The 18,615-nt window shown below is 42.7% G+C and overlaps 1 protein-coding gene across 3 annotated transcripts in view; it reads right to left on the minus strand.

Moving 5' to 3' along the window:
* Positions 1-418: 418 nt before the first annotated feature.
* Positions 419-18,615, minus strand: part of JAM2 (junctional adhesion molecule 2) — a 36,815-nt gene continuing 18,618 nt past the window's right edge. The window contains exons 4-10 of one of the 3 annotated variants that reach the window (XM_054974695.1): positions 13,391-13,543; positions 12,890-13,095; positions 8,735-8,837; positions 6,567-6,674; positions 4,553-4,568; positions 3,480-3,519; positions 419-1,521 (exon numbers count right to left, since the gene is read on the minus strand). In XM_054974695.1, the coding sequence (XP_054830670.1) occupies positions 1,489-1,521; positions 3,480-3,519; positions 4,553-4,568; positions 6,567-6,674; positions 8,735-8,837; positions 12,890-13,095; positions 13,391-13,543 (659 nt within the window). In that variant the 3' untranslated portion in view covers positions 419-1,488. Of the gene's footprint in view, positions 1,522-3,288; positions 3,520-4,552; positions 4,569-6,566; positions 6,675-8,734; positions 8,838-12,889; positions 13,096-13,390; positions 13,544-18,615 lie in introns of those variants that run through there. The other 2 variants (XM_054974694.1, XM_054974693.1) reach the window with 2 other exon arrangements.

Genomic DNA, 18,615 nt, shown 5'->3' on the forward strand with positions numbered 1-18,615 from the left:
TACTTTAGCATGATAATACACACGGTAAAGTTCCATGAAAATTATTAGGATTTGCTTCTAATTAAGCATTTTAGTATTTCAAGTTATTTTGAAAGTTTGATTTTTTTAAAAAGGCACCAAATATGATGCCTGAACCAAAACAGGAAATGAGTTAAAACATTTCTACACTATTAGTTTGACACAGCAGCAATTGCACTTTACCTTGATTAACTGTTAAAGAAACTTTAAACTGATTTTATAGAATTCTCATGTAAAATATTGGTCATAGGAAGCTTTAGCCCTACCTCAGATGCAGTTCTTTGCCCTTTTCAGATACTCTGAAGGAGGAATTGAATGCTTAGGGGGCAGGAGTTGAACAGTAAATTCTGCCACCCAATTTATACATGTTCTTTTAAATGTGTGTACCATTATCAAATTTTTCATAAGGCTACAGAATGTGGATCGAATTACCTGCACAAAGGGCCGTGAAGGAATGTTTGTCTAAATCTGGCAGATACCCTGATTTGCAGAAAAATCACAAATGAAGAAACAATGTCTATGCTTGTGTAAACATCTCAACTCCAAAATAGCACTGACTAAAACCCAGTGAGATCAAAGTTAATGACTGGCTATTTTAAATAGATTTTAAATTACTTGTACAGTAGGCTGTATAGCTACATTGAGCACTATCCTATATATGCTACAAGGCAAGCTGCTTTTTGAAAAGTTAAATTTTATTTCAAAAAGTAAAAATACTACAGAGCTAAGGAAAACCATTTTATGAGATTAAACCGGTTTCTGGATCTGTGTCCATAAATACAAAGATGTCAGAAACTGCTAGTGTGCTTTCAAAATCCTTTCTAATATTTATATTTCAATTTTAAGTGCTCCTTTAACAGACGCAGTTGAATGAAACAAGTTTTTAATGCAAAGAAGTATCAACAGTGCAATCAAAGCATAAGTAATTTATATTATACTCAGTTTTTTAAAAAGGCACTGATAGTCATGAAATATACAACTCAAATTCATAAATAGGCTTGTAGGAAGAGGGTTTTTAACAATAATGGTAATGATATTACATTTTAACAAGTTTATACTTGAACAAGTTCATTATATCTGGATATATGGTCTGAAAATCAAGGCACTTGAAGAACACAATTGGCAGTAGAAAAATATATTAACCATCACCCTTCTGGTTCAAGTTGCTAGAAAACACTTAGAATCCCCCAATTAATTCATCTACAGAGGTCACCACCTGCTTTAGCACTTCAGTGCCTTCATTTGGATATTTGACAGCAAGGATGTCTATCTGTTAGTAGGTGCTTTTTACTATTTCGTTAGAGAAAATACTATCAGAAAATTAACAGCTTTAACAAATGTCCTCAACTTGTAACATCAATTCACTGGCTTTGTCATTGGCATTCTGTGTATAACACTGTAATAGCTAAAGAACAGAGTTGAAGAATCCCTTTGAGCAACATCTGGTGATCCTCATGGAGGTTAAATTTTTTAAATAATAAATGATTTGGTGTGCTTGAAATCCTAAAGAGGGAGGAATTAGGCAAGAAAGTTAACGGATAATTCAAACATTTTCAGCAGCTGCTCCTACCCCATTAGCCTAAAATAAGCATGAAAAGTATCTTTAAGATCAACTTTGAGGTTTCTGCAGTAAAGTTAAAATGACTGTTATGTACTATTTTGGAAAAAAATTATACCCTTGAATAATGTCTCTTGGTATTTTAAGATGACAAAGTACATAATCCTTGTCTCTTGATATAATCATAGGCAGATGATATAGGAGCAAGTATTTCACAGCCAATACTGCAGATGACCTTCAAAGTCAGTCAGTTTAGATGCACAGGTATCCAGAGAAATGGAATAATCTGGGCTCTGTGCTATGATTAATTACTATATAACTGAACTTCCTGTTGTGGCTCTTGATATACAATGTTCGTATGCCAAGCAGACTGTGACGCTGAATGCTGCGTATAGACCAATACTTGGTCCTCACATAAGCAGGGAAGGTTTTTTGTAATTCATTTGAAGCTACCAAGCTGGTTCACAGATGTAAATCAGCCATCATTTTCTCTTTACAATCACAATAAGGAAATCTCACTATAAGCTAGACACTATGCTGTTGTAATTTCTGTAATTACAGTAGACTTGCAATCACCAGGAGGGTGGAAATGGCTACAAGAGACCTCTGTATATAGGCTGGTTTGCTGTGAAATTTCTCTTTGTGATCCTGTATGTGAATTGGGTCACACAGACAAAAAAAGCTCTAGGTTCTATGACCAGTCTAGTGGACTCACTAATGTGAATTATTTAAGAAGCTGCTTTGACTTGAAATTAGTGAACTACTGTCTCTCATGTTTCATTCCATATGTAAATGAATTAGTTTCATAGATGACAAGAAAGCTCATACACTATAGTCTGACTCCAACGAAAGCTAAGGAAAGGAACATTAACAAATACCTGGAGATGCATGTTCCTGCAGCTACTGCTCATTATAAATGTAATGAGACTGCTGGGAACAGCCTTTGATGTAAAAAGTATTCCAACTCACAGCTGTAATGGACAAGTAAGCTTACATGACCAGCCTTTTGGCACATATTTTTACATACTATTATATAAAAGGAAAAAAGCACAGAATGTCTAGCATGGCATGGAGAAGGGTTCTAGATCTGTCCAACATGCTAGCTTTTTTATGGGAAAATTTTTTCATAGAAAGGGAACATACCAAGTTGTATATTGGTCCTCTAATTCTGTAGTGGTGTCAAAGTGTGACTCGTGTGCCAGCAGCCACTGCACTGGAGGGTGGCCAGACCTGCATCAACAGTGGTGGCAACAACTTCATTTGATGCCAGCACATGTATCGACTAACAAGTTGCCGAGGATATACTCTGGCAATCGAATAATAGCCCAGGAGGGCCAACTGGGGTCAATATTTCCCCTATCCAGCAGGTGGTGTCTATTGGCCTTCATTCTTGGCTTAGGCTGGGAGAGAATCTCACAAGGCCAGGGAACCTCCAAGAAGGAGAACAAGGGGATAGAGTTTTGGAGGTGCTTAGCTGGGCTATATAAGCCATGATAGTCTCAGGCTGAGGATAAATCATCTGGGAGATACATCTAGAGTGCCTGGCTGCCCAAGGAGAAGGGAAGAATCTCGAACAGTTCCCAGGAAGCTTTGGAAGGATCAAGCTGTCATGAACCAACCTTCCCTCCTGTTCTGAGGCAAAAGGGATGGATGGGGCTTAAAACCAGCATCCAGCCAACAGCATTGCCCACTTGGTGGCTACGCCTCTCTTGGCAGTGAGATAGACTGCCTGCTCCCCACAAGTGATAGAGTCCAGTAAGAGATGTACCATATGATTTGGTTAACCAGCTTTGTATGTTACAGCTGTAGCAAGGTGGATTTCCACGGAGGCCTGTGTTTTCACCTTTAAAAAGCAGTTATATGAATTGGCCCTCCTGCTACTCTGTTGATGCAAAATACTCACACTTTTATTTTGCAATATGCTGGGCTTAGAATTCTTCTTCCTGTTAATAAAAAAGTAGAAAGCAGCACTGTTAAAATTTTGAACTTCTCAAGAATGTTACTTGAGTCAAGCTGTGGGTGATATAGTTCAAATGCATTTTCAGTTTACAAGTTTTTAAAATTAATTTGGGGGAAATAGACCACTATGAAGTAACTGGTATACAAGAAGATAAAGAATGACTTGTACTGAGGGGTTCCCTTCTGCCAAGAAACGAATTTTCTGTTCATTTATGACTTTCTCTTCATGAAAGATTTCTCAGCAAATGGAAAGTTTAGGAACCCGTCCACCCCACCCCTTGAGAGCTTTAAATTAGGGAGCTGAAAGAAGTAAAGTTGAAAGGTATTTTGATTGGACATAAATAATACAAAAAATAGAAATCCTGTTATTCACAAACTCCATGGACATAAAGTTATGATCTACTGGCATAAGGGACTTGAAGGGGAAAGGGTAATGGGGGGGCAGGGGGGTTGCCAAGTGGCAAAAGTCACCCTTTTGTGCAACATTGCTTTCCTAATGGTGGAAAGTGCTTTCAAGTCATGGCTGACTTAAGGCAACCCTTGCTGGGGTTTTCAAGTCAAGAGTCTAACAGAGGTGGTTTGCCACTGGCACCCTATGCACCTGCTCTTTGGAGGCTTCCCATCTAATTACTAACCAAGGCTGGCCCTGCTTAGCTTCTGAGATCAGATTAGGCTTGCCTGGGCTATCCAAGTCAGGGCATTGCTTTCCTAGTGGAATCATAAGAATATCTTATGAGCTGCATTCTCATTAAGCCCCAATTTTTTTGTGTGCATGAACTAATGTCCCTAACATTAAATAATGCCGAGTATATTTCAGGGCTTCCTTATTTCACAATTAACAACTGACATAGTGAAGATAAAAGCCAATGTGTTAACTTTAGTTAGCTATGACCAAACTGATGGATTACATCTAGAAAATGAGACATTTGTGACAAATGCAAGTGATTCTGCTTAGCTGCTTACCTATAGTTAAATTGTCAGTTACTAAAAATACACAGGAAAAATAACTGTACTTACTCTGAAGAATTTCTTTCTAGAAAACAGGAAGAAAGAGACAATAAGGTATCTCCTATATGTTTCATTGCAGTCTTTGAACTCGACACAGCCTGAATTGCAGTGCATTCAAAACTGTTTCTTTGGAATAGTCTGGTTAGATTCATCTTCCCTTCTAATGTTCTAATTATTTGCTTTATGTTATGTTCAGATACATGCCACATTATAAAGATCTTTACATGCCATTAACATTGTCAAGCTTGATGTTTTAGATTCTTTTACAGATTAGAGGTTCTTGGGCTTTTCTTCATTTCATGGTAATCCATAGTTTAATGTCTATCAAGTGGCCATCTGCAGCAATTTGCATTCCAAGAGGTGTACCTAGTGTCTACTTGGGGCATACAGCTGTCTGGACTGTGCTAGTTGATCTGTTAGGAATACCAGCAATATTAGAGCTAAACGACAAGAAATGAATTACAAAAGGAGGAGCACGTGAACGGGATTGCAATGTTAGCCGGGAAGCTGAGTTTTAAAAGAGATTGGAAGGCTTTGCAAATTTCCACTCTCTACAGATCCCTGCTCAGGTTTATTTCCTCTTCACCTCTTAGAAGGGGAAGTGAAACTGACAGCCTTCAGGAGGCAAAGAGGAAATTAACAAATCTTCTGAGCAGCATCTCCCTGGCTCTGTAGAGAGGGGAAATTAACAAAGCCTTCTGATCTCTTAAAACTTCCCAGCTGTATCCTGTGAGCTGTGCAGTTTGTATGATAGTTTCTGCAAAAAGTTCTGGGCTTAATTCTTCATCAATTCTTCATTGATTTTGGTGGTGGTGGTACTAATACATGCAGAGTTTCCTCTGGATCCCCATAATAACTGCCCCTTTCTTGCAACTGGCAGCTCTATGGCTTTTCGAGGACAGCAAACAAAAATAAAAGCAGACAAGAGTAACCAACTTGTTTCAGTCATTACTGATTCTTAAAGTACCAGAACAGACAAAAATGTACAGAGAACTCCTTTTCACACTATAAAAGGCAGAAGATCATCAGAACCAAAGCATACTGCTCAGTTCTGATGAACTGCTGGTATTTATATTTTCAAAGGGGATTTAAAGTTTACATTCAGATGACCTCCAGCCAATAGTTAAGATAACTGGTGGAGAGGAAGAACATAAATTAAGCCAATGACAATTTTACTCCTCTTGTTATTGTTGCCACACCTCCAGCTAAGGGACATTTTCTTGTGAAAGAATTACATCATTCTTCCTGCTCACATAGTACCCCATAACTGGAGTGGCACAGGTTTACAGAGAAGAGCCTCCCATTCTGCTATAGCAATCAATAAATAAAACGACTCTTTATATTACAATAATATCTGAATCTACCACTGTTTGAAAAGAGTAAATTGAAGGCCCAAACTGGACATTACATTTTAATTGGGTCTGCGTTTCTCTAACCCAACTCTCATTCCCCAGAGCCAGATGGCACCTGTGGGGAACTAACTGCCCAAGAGCCACAAGGTCCCAATTTGGATGGAGACTATAGCATGAGAGGAAGAAGGCCTGAAAAGAGGCCTCCCCAACAGGGTCCATTTAGGATAGGAAAAGTGATGCTGAAGGGAAAGCTGAAGACCCTCCCCACCCAGTGCTGCAGAACTTGGCAATTAGTTCCCTGCAAATAACTGCCATCTAGCTGTGGGGAATCCAAACGCAATTCATTAAAAATTGTTATATCTATTCTGAATGTAGGCTAAACTGTAGACTGGTCTACAATAAACTCCTTATCCTAGAAGAAGATTTGGAATCTACAGACTCAGCTCTTCATTGTTAATCCACCTCTAAAAACACTAAGCATCAAGAGCAGTGGCTTTCTTGAAAGGAATTAATCCTTACACTGATCTTTTCCCCACCTTTAACACAGTTCTTCTATCATGCTTTCTGTCAGGGATCTGCTAGCCTGCTCCAGAAGTATGTGTGTTTCTCTGATGATCCCACTGACAGTTCATGTATTCATTTCGATAAAGGAAGAAAAAAGTTTTACTTACTTGAGAAATAACCTTTAGTTTGTGCATAATATACTCCAAGACCACAGGAAGCTATTATCAAAGACACAATTACCACAGCAGCTATAATACCACCAACATTAAGGTCATCTAGAAGTCAAAACAAAGAAAATGTAACATTGGGAGCAGTGGCCATTGTACTTCTTGAGACAGGACAATGAAAATATTTACTAAGTCCATAATCATATAGTGTTGCAAGTGGGAGATGAGAGTTCAAATTTTACCTCGGCTATAGGGTTTGCCCAGTGTCTCTTTTCCTGTATCTTTTTATCTTGGTGGTGGAGGAAAGTGCTATGAAGTCATATCCAACTATGGCAACCCCTGCTGGGGTTTTCAGGGCACCATCTCTTAAAGAGGTTAATAATTAATAGTACTGGGGATCTATCTTAGAAACCTTTGGCAAAAACAAACATGGAAAAGATTACAACACACTGTAAGCAGTATAGCTATTAATTTTACAGTGAACATTCCACTCTTCCATCAAAAGTTCAGAGTGTGTCTTCCAGGAGCCTCCTAACTAAATATTCCAAGATCAATAACTGAAATATCATAGATGTATTAATATATTTCTCTAACGTGCCAGATAAATAAAAGCCTGTTGATAGTTTCGGACGTTGTCGTAAAAATTGGCATTGGCTATTGTGGCACTATTAGTTGCATGGTAGAAATGAAATGGTATTCTAATTACATCAAGTGGGGCAAAGGTATTCTGGTCCGTCTAACAGTGCATTCGATCCGTATATTTTGAGATGTAGGTATACATCTTGCATTTATACAATAATTGCCCATTTAAGTGAAGCAGACTACACATTTTTAATGCTATAACTATAGCATAAAAATGACAATCAGGGTTGGGGAATCAGCTACTACAGCGCTACAGCACACAAATGTTTGCTGCTGCTTCCTGATCAAGAGCTTCAGCCTTTCCTTTGGTTTGAAAACAAACATAGTATTTAGCAGATTTCTCAAAGAACTGCTACATGCTAAAACAAAATGCCATTATCTTCCTTACACATTGCAAATTATTTTAAAATGAAGTGATCCATTTCCTATTTGATATTTAATATTTTTCTTGCTACATTACAAGTCTGGTTAGCTCTTCCTTATCCTGAAGACCATTTTAGAAAGAGGACTAAACAACTGGAGCCTTCGTTTATGTCAATCATTTAGAGAATTCCTGCTTTTCTCCCGATCTGGGCAGACTATATCTGACTGTATTGTTAGAGGCAAACTATGTGTGTGTGCTGTTGAGTAGGGATTTGCGATTTGGATTTCGGGTTCGGGTTTTAATACTGAATTTTACCCAGTTCAGTACGATTAGCATATTCAGTATTACTGAAGTGATTTGGTAATACCAGAACCCAAGTTTACCAAAGTGCTTTGGAAAGTTTCAGGAGCCACTGCAGCAAGAATCGGTGCTTCCTGCCTGTTTCCAATGCAAAATGCGATTTGGGGCTGTCTGGGGGGGCATTTTTGAACTGAATTTTACCAAATTTGCTGGAGATCTACTCCTAAATGTTCTCTCACAACCACCCAATTTTCATAAAGATTGGACTTCGAGGGGCCATGGTCACCTGCTCAGGGCTGCTATTTTTTGTGGGGGAGGGGCTTTGCATTTTGCAAAAGAAATCTACATACCCCTGACTGTCCTCTAAAGACCCCTCCAAGATAAATGAAAATTGGTCTTCAGGGTGCCATTTTATGCTCCCAGCCACCTATTTGTTTCTATTGTGAAAACTGACTACCACTGCAGAAACACATGGATCATTGTGTCCCCAGGGTCTAATCTCCCTGAAATTTGAGGTGGGGTGTCTCTAGAGGACAGTAAAAAGTAGGTCCCCTGCAAATTTGGTGGATTTTGGACATTGGGGAGCCATTTTCAGCCCCCCCCCCAAGAAGGAGCCCCTAGCCACCTCCAATCTCCATTATTCCCAAGGGGAAAAACCATGGGGGCTATCCGGGGGGATGGAGGTGGCATTTTGCAAGAGAAACTTACAAAATTTTCAGTGTGTTTTCTTTTTCTAAGGGGCACTTCCTGAATTGTATATATTGTACTTCTGTTTAAAACATTCTGTTCCATAAAGCATCTAATTTAGAATTTTAATCACACATCACAAATAAGGCCAACAGAAGTGATATCTGACACTTACCGACTTGCATTCGCTTCACAAGGCACTTCTTAGGTGGTCCAATTCCGTTTGCCGCTTCACAGTAATATTCTCCAGTGTCATTATTTGAAACAGGATTGAAAAGCTAATTGAAGAAAGAAAAAGAAAATGCAGTCTGTTAAGAGGTGTGAGTCTAAAACATTATGCTGAATTTTTTAAAGTTATAACTGGTTATAACAAAATAAAGTTATAACAAAATTACAATAACCTAACAGGGTCTAATCTTATCCCCCTTTAATTCAACCTCTATGTAAAGCCCTTAGGGGGGGAAATAATTCATAGCTTTGGAACTAGATGTAATCCATATGCAGATGACACCAAGCTCTGCATCTTGTTATCCAAATCTCCTGGAAATGCAGTGGAGTCTTGAGTTGCTGCTAGGGCTGTGTGCTTCGGGTTTTGCTTCAGGTAAAGTTACCCGAAGCGACCCGATTCGGAAAGCTTTGGAATTCCCCGAAGTTGGAATATGGCCCCCCAAAGTGGGATCTGCCTGAAACTTAGTGGAGGGTGGGAGGACAGGTAGAAGAAGGGCCCCTGAAAGTTGGGTGCATTTTGCTTGCAAAATGCCACCCCAAGCCACCTAGAAAGGTCGCCTGTTTTTCCCATAGGAAATAATGGCGAGTGAGGGAGAATGGGGGTACCTACTTTGGGGGGCCATAACATGGCCCCCCAAAGTCCAAACTTTCTGAAACTTGGGGGGCTGTTAGAGAAGAGGTAGGAGAAGGTCCCCACTAAGTTTGGTTTGCCTCGGAAAGAAATTGCCCCCCCCCCAGGGCACCGGAAAGCTGGGAGTGAAATTGACACCCGAATCTTTCCGAGGCAAACCTGAATCTTTCCAAAGTGTTATTTCTGAAGCGGCTTGCCACTTCGGAAATACACTTTACCCGAAGCAGTTTCCCTATTCGGGTAAATCCGAATCGGGAAACCCAAAGCAACCTGCCTCTGCACAGCCCTAGTTGCTGCCTAACTGCTGTGGTCTAATGGCTGAAAGAGAACTCAGACAAGACAGAAGATATGCCAACTCCAAAAGTGGAGATCCAGAAACATATTGTTCTCCCCACTTTCAGTGAGGTTAAATTGGCCCTTGCTGACTTGGTAAAGAGCCTAGAGATTTTCCTGGATCCAGCACTACTACTAGAAAAGCAAGTTAATGCAGCTGCAAAAAAGGCCTTCTCCCAACTCAATCTACCCTGGAAGATGGTTCCCTACCTTGAAATGGATGATCTGACCACCTGGATTCATGCCATGTAACATAATACTAGACTGTAACACACTCAAATCAATATGGAGACTCCAGTTAGTGCAAAACACTGCATCTTAGTTATTAACAGGTAGAGCATGCATATTATTCCCATTCTGCAGTCACTCCATTGGCTACCTACCCCTCAGTTACCAGACTTAATTCAAAGTTTTGACTATCACATACAAAGCCCTTCATGGCTTTGGTCCCTCATATCTCTGGGACCGCCTCTCGCCCTATGCTCCACCATGGCAGCTTTGCTCATCTCAACAGGGCCTTCTCTGCAGGTGCTATCTGCAAATAAGCAAAATCAACAGCTGTCCACATATGTGATTTCTCTGCTGTGGCCCCCACCTTGTGGAATGGCCTGCCTGATGAGATTACAAGGGCTTCTACTCTCCTGGCTTTCTGCAAAATACGTGACAATGGATTTTTTAGGAGGGCTTTTTTACACAGGTAGGAGGGCTGTACTGTATTGATATTGATTCAGAGAGATAATTTAGGAAAGAGATAGGGACTGCAGACTATACTGCTGTGTATTGACTGTTGCTGTAACCTATTGCATTGTTCATAGGATGTTCCAGCCATAGTTCATATTGACTAACACTATAAATAACATAAATAGATAATACTAAAATTAGTATTAGAACATGAAACATTTCCAGAAAATAAAGCGCTTGATCTGTCTGGTGCCTAATTCAAAAACTGAAGGAATCTGTTGAAGTAAGCTTTTTGCCTTCTGAACAAAGTAAGGGACCAAAATGCATGCACATATTCTGATTAGTCACTTGTGTGGGAGAAGTTGCTACTGATTTTAATTTTCTCAATTCTTGAGTATCCAGATCTAGTACATTATAAAAGTGACTTTTTTCTCAGAACATCTGCCATGTGCAAATCAGGCCCTTTTAAAAATAATATGCATGAAAATAAAGTGACAAAAATCATTAATAAAGTTTCTATGGCTTAATCAAGGAAATAAGAATAAAACTAAACCTTATTGAACCAGAAAAGTTATAGCCCTTCCATGCATTTAGTGAAATTGAGGCGGCCATATTTGCTGTCTTTCATAACTCAGCTCCCCACCTCTCCAGCCACTATTGAGGATGTGGGTACATACCTCCAGAACAGCCTGGGATAAAGTATGAGGAGCTACAGTGAGAGTGAGGAATTGGAAGAAGTTGCCCCACTTTTCCTCAAGAGAAGGACAGAGAGTGGGTCAGTTCTGCTCAATTTCCCCTTCTTATTGCTACCTCTCTCCCCCACTACATCCCACCCCCAAGCCCTCAGGAGCAGTTTGGAGGGGGAACGTAGATCCTTTGACACATAAGTGTCAAAGATCCTTTCTGTTAACTTGTTTGCTTGTAAGAATTGGGTCTAACCCAAGGAAGCCTCCAAATTAAATACTATTTAGATTAAATTAAACCAGCACATGCCAAATTAATTCTTTTTTTTTTTTGCAATAAAGTACCTATTCACAAACTCACTGTGTGGTTGATTGTTTTTCTTTTCAGTTCACCATGTAAATTTGTTCATCCTAGATAGCATCTGGAACTGATGCACAGTATGTGCTCTTCCAAATCCATTCCCTTAATTATAACTCATTCTTGTCAACCCATTCTCAGTTATTTTATTCTCCTATAGATGAAGGCAATATCCAGCTTAAACCAATTTCAAATCTAGTTCTGAATCAGAGTGGTATTGTAAGAAGCAGGCACTATTCCACCATTTACAGAGTAAAAACTTTGGTTCAGGTTTCAGGCCCGTAAGAAATTTCACCAGGCCTGTTTTCTGAGACAGGCACAGCCTTTGCTGATTAATTGCACCTGGGCTCTCTCTTGCTTTGAGAGTGTGACCTTGGAGAGACTTGGAGCCTAGCATTGCTCTCAGCTCTAGCCATCCTCCCTAAACTTTCTCACTGAGGTAATGTTCAATTATGTAAAGAGCCATGATTGGTTCCTGATGCCCCTACCACTTTGAAGAAGCCTCACTGTTTCTAGGCAGTTTATCTCTTTACACCATTTCAGACTTGACCAGCTATGCTACCTGGTAATCACTGCCAGCTACCAGTTATGGAAGAAGTGAGCTTCTAGCTCCATGCCATCTCCAGGGTGCCTAGAGTGAGCAGGCATGGATGGACTTTGGTAAGACCAACCAGTCTTGGAACCAACTCAGAGAATGTTTAGACAGTTAGATAGTCAGTATTTTAGCTAGATAGAACACAGATTAGCAAGCTGTTACTTGTTTTTGCCTTGCCTAAATGCTTGTTTAAACCTTATCACCGTTTACTGCTAAGAGGACACCAACACTCATCCACAATGCAGCCACCATGTATCGACCCAGAGACTCTCATCCCCCGTCCCTGCTGGTTCTTCAGACTGCACAGTTCTTCAGAACTGCCGGTTCTTCAGACTGCCCTAGGAACCTCTAAGAACTCTGGTCATTAGTTTGAAGCACCCTTGCTTCTGGGTTCTTTTATGAGTGTGCGTACCTCCTTAGCAAGCAACACTGGACACAGGCTGATAAAATATAGAAGGAATTTGTTATAAGAAGAAGAAAGGAGTGAGTGCTAGGCAGAAACCGCCCATAAAAGTATTTAGGCAAGGCAAAAAAAATAATAACAACAGCTTGCTATTCTATCTATGTTCTATCTAGCTAAATTACTACTTGCTAGTTGTCTAAACATTCTCTGACTATACATACAGGTATACATAGTGCTTTCCTATGAACTGTTTAAAGAACTGGCTGAGAGATTTCTCTCTCATTTTAACACAAAATGTAGCAGGGCTCAGATGCTATCTTAAATTTCTTCACTGTTACTAGAGTAGATACAAAATACTTCAATCTTTTTATCAGTCAATAAAAATCAAACAGTAAGTGTTGTACAAGTGTCAACTCACCAGGGTCCCAGTCGTGGTATTCATGGTATAAGAAGCTCTCCATTTTTTACCTCTCCTTGACTCTGTACTCTCCAACAGAGCAATGCCATTCCTATACCATCTGTATTTAGAAGCAGGAAAGCCCTCATTTTCCTTACATCGTAGTTCAGTGACTGTTCCGCTCATAGCTGAGCTGGGCACTACACAAACAGGAAGGGCTGGAGGAACTGGAAAGTGAAATCATCTGTTTAAAATAAGTATTTGTACAGCTAAACACTGCATATCGGCACATGAGGTAGTCTATTGAAATCACCTGACATTAGCTGGCACAGTTCAATTAACACCGAAGCTTACTGTAAACTAGCATTAAGAGGCTTCTGATGAGGTTACGGGTAGGGGGTAGGAATAAGCTCAGAAAAATTAACAACTTCTGGTTGTGAGGCCACACTTGTCAAGTTTAAAAAGCACATCCACATTATGAATTTTAGTGTAAATCCCAAAAAGTTTTGATTAGATTTGTACCCAGCACTGAAAGAGAGACTTCAGTCTCTGCTGCATCTTGTCCTTGTTCTGTAGCTGCACTGATTTCACAACGGTACTTCCCAGCATCTTGTCTAGTAACATTTCTAAGTCGAATGTTTGAATTCCACATTTCAGCTCGACCAGTAAAATTACCTTTTTAAATCAAATAAGAGAAAAAAATTGAAAAATGAGTAAAAAACAGATTCTTGAAAGATTTCCTTTCCAAAATACATAAAAGTCACCAAAAGCAGTTTCCTTTTCCAGCATTTAATTCATCTGACAAATAACATGAGGACAAGGGATTTTCCTCCAAAATTCCTCCAATGCCATGTTTTAGACCATATAACTTACTGAGGAACATGGGGAAAATACAGGACAAACCAATCTATTTATTTATCTGCCTCTTCACCATATTTAATGCTAAACATATGTTTGGAAATGTTACTGAAGGCTAGTTCACATGTAGTTCACAAGTTGCTTGCTCATTTTCTGTACATGATTTTCTTGTGTACAGGAACAGATGAAAAGGCCAGGATGTACAAGGATTCACAACAACAGCCTTAGTGGTAGGCTTCTTACCAGATGCTGTGATCATGAAAATGTTGCCAGAAGTACAAACTGAAGTTACACACAGCTAGGATCGGACCTTTGGACACTTACTGTGAAGGGTCCTTCTCCTCTGAGGACAGGAGGACATCTTGGGTGTTTCCCTTCGCCCAATCAGGGAGGCAGGAAGTAGAAAAAACTTTCTTCCTCTTCCTATTGGCGTCTGGAACACCCTCTCTCTCCAGTTCGGGTGACTCCAACAGCAGTAAGGACTTCACAGAAAATGTAGCCCCCGTAACAGAATAGAAGAGAAGACATACCCCTAACAAATAGGGACATGAAGAACTAGAACAACAATAAAAACCTGGTTAATAAACCAACAATTCAGACATACAGAACGAACGTGCCACCAGGCATGGAAAGCTAGGTAATACAGGCAGAGAGGTAAAGGAAAAGAGTATGAGAACCTTGGGAGGGCAAGATGTCCTCCTGTCCTCAGAGGAGAAGGACCCTTCACGGTAAGTGTCCAAAGGTCCGTTCTCCCTCTGAGGCGGAGGACATCTTGGGTGCTCCCAAAGCAGTTAGTTCGCACTGGGTGGGTTGAGGTTCTCGTCTTGCATCACATGCTGCAATACTCTTCTACCGAATGCAGCATCCGCAGAGTCGTAGGTATTCAGCTTGTAATGTCTGACGAAGGTGGAGATGGACAACCACGTGGCCGCCTTGCAGATTTCTTCCACTGAAGCGTTGTTATGTAGAGCCGCGTTAGTCGCCGCGCTCCTGATCGAGTGAGCTGTAATTCCCTGTGGAATGTCCTGTTTGCACACTTTATAGGCCTCAGATATGCAGGTACGGATGCATCTGCCGATGGTTGACTTGGACATCTTTAAACCTACGTTCGGAGGGGACGTATTAATGAAGAGGGAATCAGATTTCCTTATCGAGTCAGTCCTGGTCAAATAAATTTTAATGGCGCGTTTCACGTCCAGGGTGTGTCATTCCTTCTCCTTCGGATGAGAAGGGTTGGGACAAAAAGAGGTCAGATTAATCTCCTGAGATCTATGGAACGTCAAAATGTTCTTGGGCAGGAAGGTGGGGTCCGTGCGCAGGACCACCTTGTCTCTATGAAATTCACAGTGTCCAGGTTTAACAGAAAGAGCCCCGAGTTCCGATATCCTCCTGGCAGACGTGACAGCCACGAGGAAAATCGACTTGAGTTTCAGCCATTTCATAGGCACCTCTCGCAAGGGTTCGAATGGCTTTTTAGTCAGCGCTGACAAAACAACGTGCAGCCTCCACGTAGGGAACCGGTGAACTGTGGGAGGACTCAACAGAGCGGCTCCTCTCAGAAAGCGATGAATGTGAGGATGTTTAGACAGGCTGAGTCCACTTTGCAAGGATATTACTGACGACAATGCTGCCACCTGCCTGCGTAAGGTGGCCGGTTTCAGTCCTGAGTCCAGTCCCTCCTGCAAGAAGGCTAATACGGAAGTTAGATGGGGATGCAGATAGTCCACCTTCTTTCTTTTTGCCCATCTGATGAAGGCCTTCCAGGCGGTGTCATAAATCCTCATGGTTGACTTCCTTCTGGAGGACAGCATAGTACGGACCACCTGAGCAGAGTATCCTAAGGTGGACAGTGATACCCTCTCAATTTCCAGGCGGTCAGACACATCCATTGCGGGTCCAGGTGGAGAATCAGCCCCTGATGCAATAGATCTGGAATGCTGGGCAGCCGGAACGGTGGTAAGGCCGCTAACGACTGGAGGGACGAAAACCAAGGTCTCCTCGGCCACCAGGGGGCGATGAGAATTACTTCCCTGTCTGAGTCCGCTATCCGTCGAAGCAGTTTCGGGAGAACCGGAAGAGGAGGGAATGCGTATAGGAGACCCCCCGGCCAAGGAGCCGATAGGGCGTTGGTTCCTTCCGCCAGTGGGTGAAAGTATCTGGATACGAAGCGTGGGGTCTGACGATTCAGATGTGTTGCAAACAGATCTATGCTGGGCGTCCCGAATTTGCTTGCGACCAGGTTGAATATCTCCTGGTTCAGGGACCACTCCCCTGGAAGCATGGATTGCCGGCTCAGCCAGTCTGCTTCGAGGTTGGCAGTCCCCCTGATGTGCTCCGCTTGAATGGAGAGCAAATGCGATTCCGCCCACGTGATGATTCTCATTGCTTCCTTGTGCATCCTGGAGGACTTGGTGCCCCCCTGTTTGTTTATATAAGATTTGGCAGAAACGTTGTCTGTCCTCACCAAAATGCGTTTCCCTCTTATTGAGTCGGAGAAGTGATTCAGGGCCAGCCGGATCGCTCTAATCTCTAGAAGATTGATAGGCAATCGTGTCTCTCCCTCGGACCATAGACCTTGAGCTGGTAGGCCGTCCAATGTCGCTCCCCATCCCGAAAGGCTCACGTCCGTGAAGAGCTGCACCTGCTGGTGATTCATAAAGGATTTCCCCTGGCGTAGGTTCGATTATCTGGTCCACCACTTGAGGGACTCCTTGACTTTCCAGGGAACTGCCACAGGGCCGTCGATTTTGGACATGATCCGGAATTGGAACGGACGGAGAAAGTTGAGTAAGACGCGGGAATGGAAGCGGCCCCAGTAGACGGCCTCGCACGCCGCCACCAGCGTGCCCATGACCTTGGCCAACTTTAGGAGGGGCGTGAATCTGTCCTGTATCGCAGACTTGATCAAGTCCTTGGTCTTGAGAATCTTGTCCTGGGGCAAGAGGATGAGACCTTTCCTGGTGTCTATTATCATCCCCAAATGCTGAAGCCTCTGAGAAGGAACCAGGGAGCACTTTCTCGTGTTTATCAGGAAACCATGATCCTGGAGGCAGCGAACGGTTGCCCACGTGTCCTGCGCCGCCCTCTCTCTCGAGTGAGCCCATAAGAGGATGTCGTCCAGGTACGGGTGGACGTGAATCCCCGACTCCCAAAGTCGAGCGATAGGATTGATGAGGACTTTTGAGAACACCCTGGGAGCCGTGGCCAGGCCGAAGGGTAGTGCTCTGAACTGAAAATGCCGACCACCAACGCAGAACCTCAGAAAGCGTCTGTGGGAAGGATGAATGGGTATGTGCAGGTAGGCTTCCGTCAGATCGATTGAAGTCATAAAGTCCCCTGGCCTCAGAGCTTCGGAGATGGAGCGTAACGTTTCCATTCTGAAGTGTTTCAGATGAATGAATTGGTTCACGAATTTTAAGTCCAAGATTGCTCTCCAATCTCTGTTTTTCTTTGGCACAGTGAAAAAGATGGAGTAGACTCCCAGCCCGTGCTCGTTCAGAGCAACAGGCTCTATTGTTTCGATGTCCAGAAGATGTTGTAACGCTCTCATAGTAATTTGTTTCCTGAGAAGGCCCTTGCGAAGAGGAGATCTGAGAAAGCGATCCGGTGGGAGGGACTTGAACTCGATGACATACCCTTGGGAGACTACCTTGGTGGCCCATTCGTCCGAATGAGCCTCTTGCCATACTTGACTGAAGTGCTGTAGTCTCCCCCCCACCGGGATCCGCTCTGAGTCAGGACTTTGGGGCCTTGGGCTCGAATCCCTGTTGGTCCCCTCTGTGTTGAGCCGCCTTGTAGGTCTTGGAACCGATGGAGCCTTTCCTATGTGTGGACTTTGATGCATTCCAGGTTGATCGTTTATTGTCTTGACGAAATCTGGGTAGCACGTGCTGAGAGCGAAAGGACTGAGAGGGGTAGCTGCGTCTATCCGACCTTCTGAGAGTCCTAGGGAGTGCTCTTTTCTTATCACGAGTCTCAACCAGGACCTTATCCAGGGGCTCTCCGAACAGCATGTCACCTTGGAACGGGTAGGCCATCAGGATGAACTTTGAGTGAAGGTCCGCGGGCCAGGCCCTCAACCAGAGCAACCTCCTAGCTGCAGTCATGGAAGCTATAGCCCTGGAAGAGAAGGTCAATGCGTCCAAGGTCGCGTCAGCGGCGAATGTGTTGGCTTTCAGCACTCTGTTAGCTCCCTCTAGCAGACGCCTATGGTTACCTGGAAGAAGTTGGATAAGTTTACGTATCCACACGATGGCCTCCCTGGAAACGATGGAAGCAGATGAAGCTGCTCGGATGGCCATTGCCGCCGCCTCGTACGCCTGTCTGAGCGCAGTCTCCGCCTTCCGGTCCAGATTGTCTCTAACAGCTCCTTGGCCATCTTCGGTCAGTAGACCAGAGGACTGAAGTGCCGCCACTGGAGCGTCGATCTTGGGCACCTGCAAGAACTCATTTGTGAAAGAAGGTAAAGCATAAAGTTTTTTAACCGAACTTTGGTACTGTCTGGGAGCTGCAGGTTTCAACCATTCTGCCCTCATTTATCTTTCAAAGTATTCAGGAAAGGGGAAGACCCGTTCTGGGTTACTATCTCTAGGAAAGAACTCCCTACAGCCTTTTGGTCTAGAGGGCCCCTTTTTACCCTTGGGATCCTCCTCCTCCCCTTTTGCCGCGGACTCTTGGAGTTCTAAGGCTGCCAGGGTTTTGGTTAGCAGGTACTGATAATCTTCTGCTTTGAACAGTCTATTAGCTTGTTCAGGGATGGAAACCTCTTCTTCCTCCTCCTCCTCAGACAAAAATTCCCCTTGTTCCCCATCCTCGCTATCTGAGGACGATACGACCCCCCAGGGGCCCCCGTCATCCCTCGCGTACGCTAGGGTAGACTTCTGGGCGGC

This window comes from Eublepharis macularius, chromosome 3 (assembly GCF_028583425.1).
Source record: "Eublepharis macularius isolate TG4126 chromosome 3, MPM_Emac_v1.0, whole genome shotgun sequence".
In the NCBI taxonomy this organism is placed as follows: Eukaryota; Metazoa; Chordata; class Lepidosauria; order Squamata; family Eublepharidae; genus Eublepharis; species Eublepharis macularius.